The following is a 10,676-nucleotide window of genomic DNA, read 5'->3' on the forward strand; positions in this document are numbered from 1 at the left end:
GCCTGGGGGGGTATGGGGACGCACGTCATGCTTGGGAACGCTCTGGGTTGCGGCGAAGCAGATATATCCAGCCACACCGAATCCAATGACCATGAAAGCATACACAATCCAGTTGTTATATCTCGTCTTCTTCATCCGCTTGTCCTTGATCCATGGCTGTTCATATCTACGCCAGTCAGTAAATGTCCACGTCCAGCAATTCTTTCCAGCAACTTACTCGCCAGTGAGCCTGTAGCTGCGGAATTGGTGCTTCTCCTTCTCCTTCTCGCCCGAGTCTCTGTGTCGTGGTGTTGTGCCTGTGCCCTCGGAGCCGTGTCGCGAGTGCGGTGCTATCGACGAGGTCTCTGAGGCGATGGCATTGCCGTCACCGAAGGGTGAGGGTGAAGTCTTGCCGGCGGCCATTTCCACGACGGTGGACGTTGCCGTGTGCGTCGTTGTTTGCTGCAAGCCTCTTGTCGGTAGAGGGGATGTGGATTGGATGTTCACACGCCAAGGTTGACAAGCCTTGGTTGAACGGTGAGAGCCTTTGGGGTTGGTGAAGGTGGTGAGGTATATGACTGTTTGTAAATGTAAGTTGGAGGAAAGGCTGGCGGATGCCGGAGGAGTGCGGTGAGGCCAAGACTGGTGCAATTGCGGGAAGTAGAGATTGCTGACAGAAGGGGAAGTAAGGTACCTTGTCTAGAACTGTGGCTGAACCTATAATTGGAGGCAATGAAAGGCGGGAGCTCAAAAATCGATAGATACTATTGCGGCTGAATCGGCCAGAGTGAGGTTGGCGTGCGATAGATAGCGCGCGCGGGCGGGCAGATTGCTGACCCCCACCTTATTTGAGTGAGGATTGGTGGTGAGTGATAAGACGGGTCGAAGTGCGCAGGCCAGGATGATGCAGGAGGAAAGATTAATTGCACAAATTGAGCGCGTGGCAATTGCGATGAAGTGGTGAACGAGTGGTGGGAGGAGTGAGTGAGAGGGGAGGAAGGACTACACGAGGGTAGTACGGGGGATAGAGGACGACAGCAATAACAATGAGAGGAGGATGAGACAGGTGAGGTAGAAGAAGAAGACGAAGAAGAAGTACATGGAGAGAAGAAGATGGAGACAGAGCGAGACAAGAGGTCAGAAACACACCGAGAGAGACGGGAACAGACAAGAACCCTTATTTTTTCGTAGATAGGCAGACACACGTAGGTAGAGAGAGAGACAGCCCTACAGGAACAACAGGAAAGAACCACAAGGTACTATTGTGTCCAAGTAGAGGTTAAAGGTGGGACGGTCGTATTGAATATGTGTAGTGTGTAAGTAGTACCATACAAATAGATACAATAGAGTAGCCATAGATAGTATAGCTGGGATACTTTTTTTGTGCATTGACCGGGATATGCAAGGCGGCGGCGGGCGGGACTTGAGGGAAGGAGAGTAAGAGTAGAATAGTTGAGTAGGGTAGAGCAGGGTAGAGCAGGATAGAGTATAGTTGAGCATTGTAGAGCAGGCTAGAGAGAGTACTATAGGATAGTAGAGTAGACCAGACCAACTATAGGATAGCAGAGTAGACTGACAACTAACCCTAACCTTGCTATTCCCAACCTTGGCAGGTATTCAGAAAGGTGACAAGGCCCAAAACTAAGACCAGAGTAAGACAAGACAAGTCACTCTTCCCGATCACCGACGGACGGGAGCGACGATACGATACGATAGAGTGGAGAGGGGAGAAAAGAAAATGGCAGACTAAGAGAAGGCTGAGACTGGCTAGAAAGACGAGACAATACGGAGAGAGAGAGAGATGGGTGGAGTTTATTGAGATGTGGTGGAAATAGGTTGAAATGTGGTGGAAATGGGTGGAGATGGGTTGTCGGTGCGTGGATGTGGATTAACTTGACGTGGATACCTTGGATAACATAAACCTTGCGGATACGACGTGGCAGATGTCGCTTACTTACTTTGGCTGTTAGCTGACTTGCTTGACCTTGCTTGGGGATGGATGGGATGGCGCTATGAGTGACTTGCGACTGCCGCCAAGAATGTGAGGTGTGTCTTGTACTCTGTGAGATATCCCACGTCGATAGAAACTGTACCACCAAACCACCAAACCACCCGCCGTCGCACCACCACCACGCACCGCCACCACCCAGCAAAGCAAAGGAAAGCGAGCGAGCGAAAAACGCCATCAACATCCCGTACCTGAGCCACCTCCCCCTCTCCCTCCCCCTCCCTTTCCCACCCTCCGACTTACCCGACCGACCATCACCTCCCACCACTTCCCACCCATACCATACCTATACCCATACCACATACCACGCACTCTACCACACCCATACCCATACCCATCTCAGATCAGATCCAATCGCCACACCCGAAGGTAGATCCCTATAAATAAACCCCCTCCCAAACATCACCACCCAACCGACAACCGTGCACCCACCACGCCAAACACCAGCTCCTCAGCACCACCATCCACCACACACCACACACCAAAACCAAACACGCACCAGCGCCAGCAGCACGGACGCTAGCAATAGTGCGGTCCAGCTAGAACGTCCAGCCCGCCAGGGACCTTGTGCCTTGCGAGAGAGACACACACGCCGGGCGGGACTGGACTTGCATCCCTCCGCTCCGTAGCGTACTGTAGCGTACCTAACTAACGATACCGCGCACGGGTCTCGATCGGGTAAGCAGACCGACCGAGTGAGGAGTGTGTAGCGAGAAGGGGGCTGGCTGGCTAGCTGGCTGGCTGGCTAGCTGGCTGGCTGTGTGGATGTGTGGTTGGTGGTCTGGTCTGGTCTGGTTACTGTCTGGTTTCGTCTTTCGTTGTCAAGGCTGCGGGTGTGCCGAGGTGGGTATGCCGAGGGAGTGGTGGTGGTAAGGGGAGTGGTGAGATTTGACTACAGTGCTGTGCGTGCTGTACGGGCGGTATGGTATGGTACTTACGGACTGAGAGACGGACTGAGAGAGACACAGAACAGTGCGCGCACATACGACAACAACGCAGGGAAAGTAGAACTGGGTGGTTGGTACGGCATCCGCGCACAGTGTACTCCCGAGTCAAACCTCGCACGTAGATCCTCGTCACGCCCCGTATCGCGAAACAAGACCCATCGCTGAACACAAACAAAACCCCCCTCATCCCCAACCTCCAGCCCAGTAAAGCGCGCGGGTGCAGTCAATGCACAACGAAGATTTTTTTTTTTTGTATCGCTCAATCGCTCAATCGCTCTACTCTCCCCTTGCCAACACGCCCCAGCGCGATTGTCCCAGCTGAACCGGGCGTGCCCAAGTGGGGACCGAGGATGCTAGTAAGGGTGCATACACGAGGCGTCCGTTGCCACGCTGGGCTGGGCTGGGTTGGTATGGGTATCCATCAGAGAGTACCCATCAGCGTACGGTACTCTATCCATCACTCCCGGGGGGGGAAGAAGAAGAAGAGGGCGATCTGGATGTTTTCTTTCCGCCGGGCGGGATCTGCGACTGCGCTAGGGGGGGGTTGTGGGTATTGGTAGTAATGTTAGTATTGCTTACGCTGGGATAACAACGACGACATCGAAACTTCGACAGGAGGAAGGAAGGCAAGGTTGGAGTTTTCCGGTTGGAAAGGTGAGTGCATGCTGGATTAATTGGTTTGTTCCTTTTGGGGGCGTATTTTGTGGAAATTTCGACGCGGGTTGGTATATTGGTGGGGCGGGATTGGATTGGGAGGTGGTGGTTGGGGGGTACATAATATATATATGGCTGCACGTCATCGTCAATATTGGATGGCTGCATTTCGTCCGCATGCGTATGGTGTGGCGCGTGGTGGGAGGAGAGGGTTTGTTTGGGGGAGGGGTTTGTTTACTTTACTTTATCTTTGGTGATGGCGGATATGGAGGTTCACGGCACGATGATTGATTATCAACATTGATTGATTGAGAAGCATACCGATGCTCTATTTGGCTGATGCGACTACAAGATTGATTCATCACTATCCACATCCGCCTCTTCTCCTTCTCGTCCCCAAAATACCACCCATATCCAGCCTGTGCATTACCCATCTCACCTCGCAGCGCGACCGATGTCGAACTGCTCCATCCATGGCTGACTTTTCGAAAGTCCGAACGTACGAAACTCTGATGGCGCGACGGTGAAATACTGCGACAATGAGAAAATCCCGATGGTCCAAGGCTCTGTTTTTTTACAATAGAGTAAAACTCCGATACTGCGGAGCTCTGATATTCCATCAGTGAGAAATTCCGATGGTCTGGAACGCTGATGTTAGGATTATTGTGAAATCCCGATAACGCGAAATTCCGCCCATCTGAAAGGTTGGTGTTGCGATAGTGCGAAGTTGCGATATTCTGAAAAGCCCGATATTGCGATACTGCGAATTTCTGATATTCCGAAAGTCTGTTCTTCCAACAGTGCGAAACTCCGATGGTCCGAAGTCCAATATTGCGATAATTCGAAACTCTGACAGTCTGGATCTTCCATTTCCCATGTTTACTCCTTCTGTTGTCCAGCGCGATCTTCCTTCTTGATCTGCTGGGTGCCACCTTCATTCTTGAGTCCACCAGTACTTTCTCCGTCCTTATCCATAGTCTTGCTTGTTCCATCAACCAGACGGAGCGCCGACATTTTGAGGCTGGCATTTTCTCTCATCAACTCCTCAATTTGTCCCACAAGACCGTCATTTCCGCCCAATTCTTCGTTTGCCCTGTTCGCTGCACGCAACTTGCCCAGTGCCTCGTTTGCTCTGTTGACTGCACGCATCTCCGATAGCTTCAGGTTGGTGTTTTCTTGCATCAACTTCTCAATTCTGTTGAGTGCCTCGTTTGCTCTTTCTACTGCACGGGACTCAGACTGTTTCAGGCTCTCGATCTCTTTCATCAGCTCCTGGTTTTGTGCGGTATCGCTTAACAATTGTGAGTTTTCTAGGTTGGGTTTGGCATTGTCTTCGTCGTCACTATCAATATTGATGACTTCTTGTCGTTGGTATGCAGAGCCGGTTTTTGTGCGTTTGTCTAAAGAACCCGTCAATGGCGAAGCATTCTGTCTCTTCATGCCTGTAGCAGCTTTTTCTGATAGTTGCGGGGTAGTCGATGGTTTCACGGTGGCTTGCCCGGCTGCATGAGACCCATCTTGAACAGGCGTCGTTTTGTCTACTTTATCACGAGCCGCGCTTTGATTGGGAGAGTGATTCAAAGATGATCCGGGCTTTGTAGGCGCCACTACTTCGTCTGTCACATTGCTGCTATTTGATAAAAGGGCATCGGCTTTGGCTTTGTGTGCTGCCTTTACCTTCGCCATTACCAAAGCGGCCGGTGAGCTGGTCGATGCTAGGGAGGTAAAGGGAATCGCGCGTTGTTGGCCAGGAACCGCTGTCTTCCAGTCTCGGGATTGTCCGAAATTAAGAACTAATCTGCGCTTGCCTTGCTGAGCGGGAACCACAACCTGGTTGTTGGGGATTGATAAGCCAGCTGAGGGGCTTGATCCGGCTGGCATTTCGGATGCCAGAGATCCCGGCAATTTGGGCGATGTGAGCGATTTCAAGAATTCGGGTGGTAATGTATCGAAGTCGTACTCCTTGTAGGCACCGTTCAGCACTTTAGTAAACCACTTTCGAAATATCCTATCTTCGCATAGCACACTGAAACTTTGCCCAGTGGGAAGCTTCTGCATCGAGCTTCCACACATAATTTTGTCATCATAAGTGACCCAACAGCCCTCGTATACTATACCGTGGCCAAAATTAAAGCACTCTAAGCGAACTTTATCGCATGTGAGGAAAACAGAGGGGGCTATGTCACTCAGTTTTTTCGTGATCCCACGAGAATTTTTGTATCCTCCCTTTGGCCGGTTGAATATGATTCCCATTGCATAGGAGGGAGAAACTTGGAACTGCTCCACGTCTGAAAAGCAGTCTGTCAGTTCCCATTTCTTGAACTGCACATAATCGACAAGTGTTGAACATGTGGAAATCGTAGCCACGGAGACGTGAGGCGCGCCCATTCTGACACTGTCTGGGCTATAATCCATTAGCGGAGAAATACTGGAGCAAAACAATGGCTGTGTTCATACCGAATAGAAACAACAGGTGGGCTTGTGATGAAGTCGAGGGCTACAGACGCTAGCTGTGCCAGGAAGATAGCTGGAGTGATGTGGTGAACAAAAGTGTGTCGATGATGGTTGAAGCTTTCACTGATACAGATGTCTGCTTGATCTCAAACCTGTATCGACGTTGATACCTTCACATGAGATCTTCTAGGTAGGATTCGGTTTGTAGGTGTTGACAGATCAAAAGAGCTTGTGTGAGTGTTGGAAGAATGAATGTGATAGTGGAAGTGAAATGAGATCGGACCACCAGAATACTCGAGTTGGGCACAGCTTATCTTTCTTCGTCTGCTTTATCGGTATTTATAGTTTGTATAGTAAACAATGGCATTTCACGCGTACAACTGTGCATAAGTGTTAAAGGTCGATCTTCACCAGCGTTCATTCCCCATCATTTCCATGTCAGCTCGTTTGAAATCACAAATGGTTGCATATGGCTAGGTGGAGTCGTTTTCCCTGCCATCAAGATGTCTGGAGAGAGACTGTGGATAGTGACACTATCTATATAAAAACAGGAAATTCCATGATAGAATTCTGTGTTTGATATATACGGCCTGAGAGTCTGTGATGAACATGTCTGCACTAGAAATTTAATACCACGATTTAAATTAATAAAAATTATTTATCATTGTTATATTTTTCAATAACTGATTACACATTGTAATTCGATTTCTATCGACGAATATCTAAATATGCCATCTCCACACTGCAGAACCAAACATGGAATCCCTACCAACATCCCAGAACAAAGAAACATCTCTAATCATAACAGTCATATCCCACGCCCATCCAGAACCTCAATCCAAGCCCCCTACATCAACCCGATAGTCACATCACCCTTCACCCTCGCATATAGGTCCACTTCAACCTAGCAGCACCTCTCGTTAGTTTATTACAAAAAGCATTGGCTGGATTAAGCATACCTCGAGGTCAAGCTCAATCTTGATCTTAACCGCACTATCCTTCTCATCCTTCTTTGGTGGCCTGTCCTTGATTCTCGACTCCCGAATCACCGGCGCCCGGTACCCCATATTCTCCCTGATTTGGTCGCGCGTCAACTGGTTGTTTGCTGGGGCGCCATTGGGGACCTGCTGTTGTTGCTGTTGACGTTGGAGGGACCTTTGGGGTTGTGCGGGGGTGGGCTGGTAGTTGTTGTCGTCGTTGTCGGATTCGTAAGTTGCTTGCTCTGTGGCCTCGCCGTCGTATTCTTGGCTGTGGGGAGGGTTAGCTCTGAGGTTTCATGCGTGGAGAGGGGGTATGGTGGAAGAGGGGTTGGGGCGTACTTGTTTGACATCGTCAACGGATGCTTGGTACTCGTACCGGGGACTTCGTCGTCGAGATGAGAAGGGGAGAAGGGTGGCGGATGGGTATGTGAGGAAGGTGGGCTTCCGTGGGAATATTCTGTTCAACGAGAAGTCCAACGATTTCTGAATGTCTGAAGAAAGATCGAGCATCTGCTCGACGGCTCAACTTACTTATGTGGTCGATATATTTACATCGCGGGAAGTGACGTAGTGTTGCATGGTGGGGGTCAGGGTTGTCGATCAGGTTTGCGGTCTGGAAGGGCGCCACGAAACGCGGCCACAGGGATAATTGGTGGGGTTCCCCGCCTGGCGACCCTTGCAATCAAATCACGGAGAGATATTTCTTGGTCGAGTTCATGCCTCATCATCACCGTAACAGGTTTTTTTTATCAACGGTGTGTCACGGCTCGCGGCTGGGATATTTTGAGTGGAGTCTACCAATCTACAAGTTCTGCGGATGGGCCACCTTTCTCGGCACAGGTCCAGCAAAGATTCGCGATGCAACCCGGGTTGGTAATGAAAGGCAAGTTAAGGAATATATTCATTTGATAAGTCTCTAAATATGTACATTGCTAAAGGCGTGCACTCCCTATAAATAGCACAATGATACATACACACGAACTAAACAGTCCATCTCCACAAATCCACAATTCTCATCTCTCCATCACCATTTAACAACTTGGGAGCGAGTCAAGGAGACCCTGAGCACCCTTGCAGTTAGCAGTGGTGTCAACCTTGACTGGGTCCTCGCCGCCGTTCTTCTCAATTCCCTTGTACTCCTGGCAGACGCTCTTGACGCCAGTCCCGCACGATCCCGAGATGGTGGCCACATCGCCGTAGTTGCTGTTGATGCCGACCAGATCGGCCTTGACGCCGTTGGCCTTGATGTTCTGGACGATAACGTTACGTGGGCCGCCGTTGTTGCTGCAGTTTCCGCATGAGCGGAAGAGCTTGCCTACGTTGACAACGGTGTAGTCCTTGATGGTGCATGTGCCCCTTCCGTTGCTCTGGACGACCTTGTCTACGGCCTCCTGGGCACCACCGCCCTCGATGAGAACGTCACCGTCACCCTTCAGAGTGATGGCATCTGGTGTGGCGTTAGACAAATAAAACGGAGGGTATCAGGAAAACCTACCCTCGCACACATCTCTGAACCAGACGTTCTTCAGCGTGCAGGCACCCTCGCAGTGGACACCCTCGAGAGAGTCGCCTCCAATAATGACGTTGCTCAGGGTTGCGCCGTCTTTGAGGATGAAGACGGCGTTCTCAGATCCGGTGTCCTCATCAGAGTCGCAGGGCTGTCCACGGTCGAACTCCTTGTTGGCGTAGTCATTGACGCCGGAGATGGTGCTGGGCTGTGGGAGGGATGTGATGTCGCCCGAGCGGGTGGGGATGTTGAGGGTCTGCGCAGCGGCAAGGGTGGCCAGGGCGGCGGCAATCGTGGCGGTTTGGAAATGCATGATGAGAGATATGGAGTGTCAAAGACGGGTATTTATTGGATGAGATGGAAGATGAGTTGATCTTGCGAATGTGGATGGTGAACAAAACGAATATCTCAGCGGCACGCCATGGAGTACTTATAGTCATGCTGCCGCCCTCTTGGCGGTCATGTTAAGCTCGACACATAATTAGCTGCCGGCGAAATCCCAGGGTTCCCCACGTTTGAGTTCCTAGAGAATATATTTTTTGATATCGAAGCTGGCTCACAGCCTCCATTGAAAGTGCGGCGATAGTAGTGGGGAGTAGGAGATCGCCAAGATCGGCAGTCGAGATACCACAAATCCATGGCAAAGCCGCTTCGCCAAGCGCAGTTAATTGAAGACCATAGGAAAAATTGTTCCGTTAAGCGCCAAGGCGACCCAAACAGCGATGATGAGCAGGAGAAATGTAAATGTGGGAATCGAAAGGATTACTTTCCCTATGCTAATCCAGAGAAGGTCGAAGGAACACGAGCGTGGTCTATTCAGATAGATTGAGGAATGGGCTCAATTGGTGTTGTGAAACGGTGTTGTGACAATTGTGGATTAGAGTTGCGGATCGGTGCAGCGTGGCGGTAAGCTTGAAACGCGGCACACCTCTTGGCTGGTTAAATGCCGAAGTGTCCGCTGATTAAAATTAATATAAAGACGAAACGATATGGGGGCGCATACGATTCTGTGTTCAACAATTCTGGGTATGCTTACGCATTTTTATAATGGCGTCCCCGTAAATCTGTGGAATCGCGCGTAACACACACCCTGTGAAGTTTTATGTCTAAATTATCACATTTCTATACGGAAAGGCTGTTGGAGCCGGTGTAGCAACACACAATCTAAAACTCGCCCAACAATACTCCGTCTGGGTACAATCAACTTCCAACTCCTGCATTAATTTGCATCTTGTAACTCTTTATATAATTTCTCCGGGATCTACGCTACGTATCAAATCCTCTTCCATCGCAGCAATCTTGCCTTGGTACTTTGTAATATACACTTCCGCTTTGTCATTAAGAAGATTAAGATCAGGTTGGTTTGTACTTCAACCGTACTGATAATAGGCATATTTACTGATAATACAGCATATCGTAGAACCTATACAGTTTGCCGCCTAGAATATGAGTACAAGGTGAGTGGTTGGCGAACAGATCCAGGTCGGTGGAATCAATTCTCATTGCTTTCACAACACTTCAATGTCAGCTCAAAATTTAGCCACCTCGGCCTTTAGCCCGATATGATAGCTGAACTAAAAGTCCTAATAAAGTCTGCCTGGAATGGCGAGCCTGTACAGCAACTGTGCCTCAAATAACAACTCTTGGGCACTCTAGGCTGTAAATGTCACATTATTATGGCCCACACAAGCTGCTCATTTCGATAGACAACCAAAGACTTCGTTCGTTTGATTAACTTAGCTCTTCAGACTTTTGTAAACAGATTATTTGCTTTGTCCTCCTTCCTGAGACAAATATGATAACAAATAAGTTGAAGGAGCTACAGGAGTGCATCAATCGCGATAGAAAGTCAAGATTAATTAGGCATGGTGAAGTTTCCCATTTTCATCTCAGATACCGAGTGATGCCAACTCAGCTTTAAAATTATAATGTATGAGACCATAAATTAAAAAAACAGCCGCTGTCCCAGCTCCCATTGGCCTTCCTCCGTCTGGCAACAACAGTGCTTGCATTTCTCTCGCTATTAGTGCTTCGAAGTCCCATGGTCCGACATATGGCAACTCAACTAAATCCGAGATTTAATAATCAGCTATCGCAAGCATATTTAGTTCAGAGTTTTCCAAACGACAGTAAACGAATTTCATACT

The 10,676-nt window shown here is 49.5% G+C and overlaps 4 protein-coding genes across 4 annotated transcripts in view; all 4 read right to left on the reverse strand.

Moving 5' to 3' along the window:
- Positions 1 to 402, reverse strand: part of VE01_05582 (uncharacterized protein) — a gene marked incomplete at both ends in the record, with an annotated part of 1,570 nt that extends 1,168 nt beyond the window's left edge. Inside the window, 2 exons of the mRNA XM_018275045.1 lie at positions 104 to 166; positions 218 to 402. Of these exons, the coding sequence (XP_018130100.1) occupies positions 104 to 166; positions 218 to 402 (248 nt within the window). The remainder of the gene's footprint in view (positions 1 to 103; positions 167 to 217) is intronic.
- A 4,065-nt stretch (positions 403 to 4,467) lies between these two features.
- VE01_05583 (uncharacterized protein) lies at positions 4,468 to 6,566 on the reverse strand (the record flags this gene model as incomplete). Its single annotated transcript, XM_018275046.2, has 2 exons — positions 6,046 to 6,566; positions 4,468 to 5,992 (listed from the first exon to the last, which is right to left on the reverse strand). The coding sequence occupies exon 2, from the start codon at positions 5,974 to 5,976 to the stop codon at positions 4,468 to 4,470; it is 1,509 nt and encodes a 502-aa protein (XP_018130099.1). The 5' UTR covers positions 5,977 to 5,992; positions 6,046 to 6,566.
- Positions 6,567 to 6,889: 323 nt separating this feature from the next.
- Positions 6,890 to 7,372, reverse strand: VE01_05584 (uncharacterized protein; the record flags this gene model as incomplete). Its single annotated transcript, XM_018275047.1, has 3 exons — positions 6,890 to 6,946; positions 7,002 to 7,290; positions 7,362 to 7,372. 3 exons carry the CDS (start codon positions 7,370 to 7,372, stop codon positions 6,890 to 6,892), a joined length of 357 nt encoding a protein of 118 aa, XP_018130098.1.
- A 681-nt stretch (positions 7,373 to 8,053) lies between these two features.
- On the reverse strand, positions 8,054 to 8,842 carry VE01_05585 (uncharacterized protein; the record flags this gene model as incomplete). Its single annotated transcript, XM_018275048.1, has 2 exons — positions 8,054 to 8,469; positions 8,518 to 8,842. The coding sequence occupies 2 exons, from the start codon at positions 8,840 to 8,842 to the stop codon at positions 8,054 to 8,056; spliced, it is 741 nt and encodes a 246-aa protein (XP_018130097.1).
- Positions 8,843 to 10,676: the final 1,834 nt, after the last annotated feature.

Source organism: Pseudogymnoascus verrucosus (genome assembly GCF_001662655.1).
Source record: "Pseudogymnoascus verrucosus strain UAMH 10579 unplaced genomic scaffold scaffold_23, whole genome shotgun sequence".
Lineage (NCBI taxonomy): Eukaryota > Fungi > Ascomycota > Leotiomycetes > Thelebolales > Thelebolaceae > Pseudogymnoascus > Pseudogymnoascus verrucosus.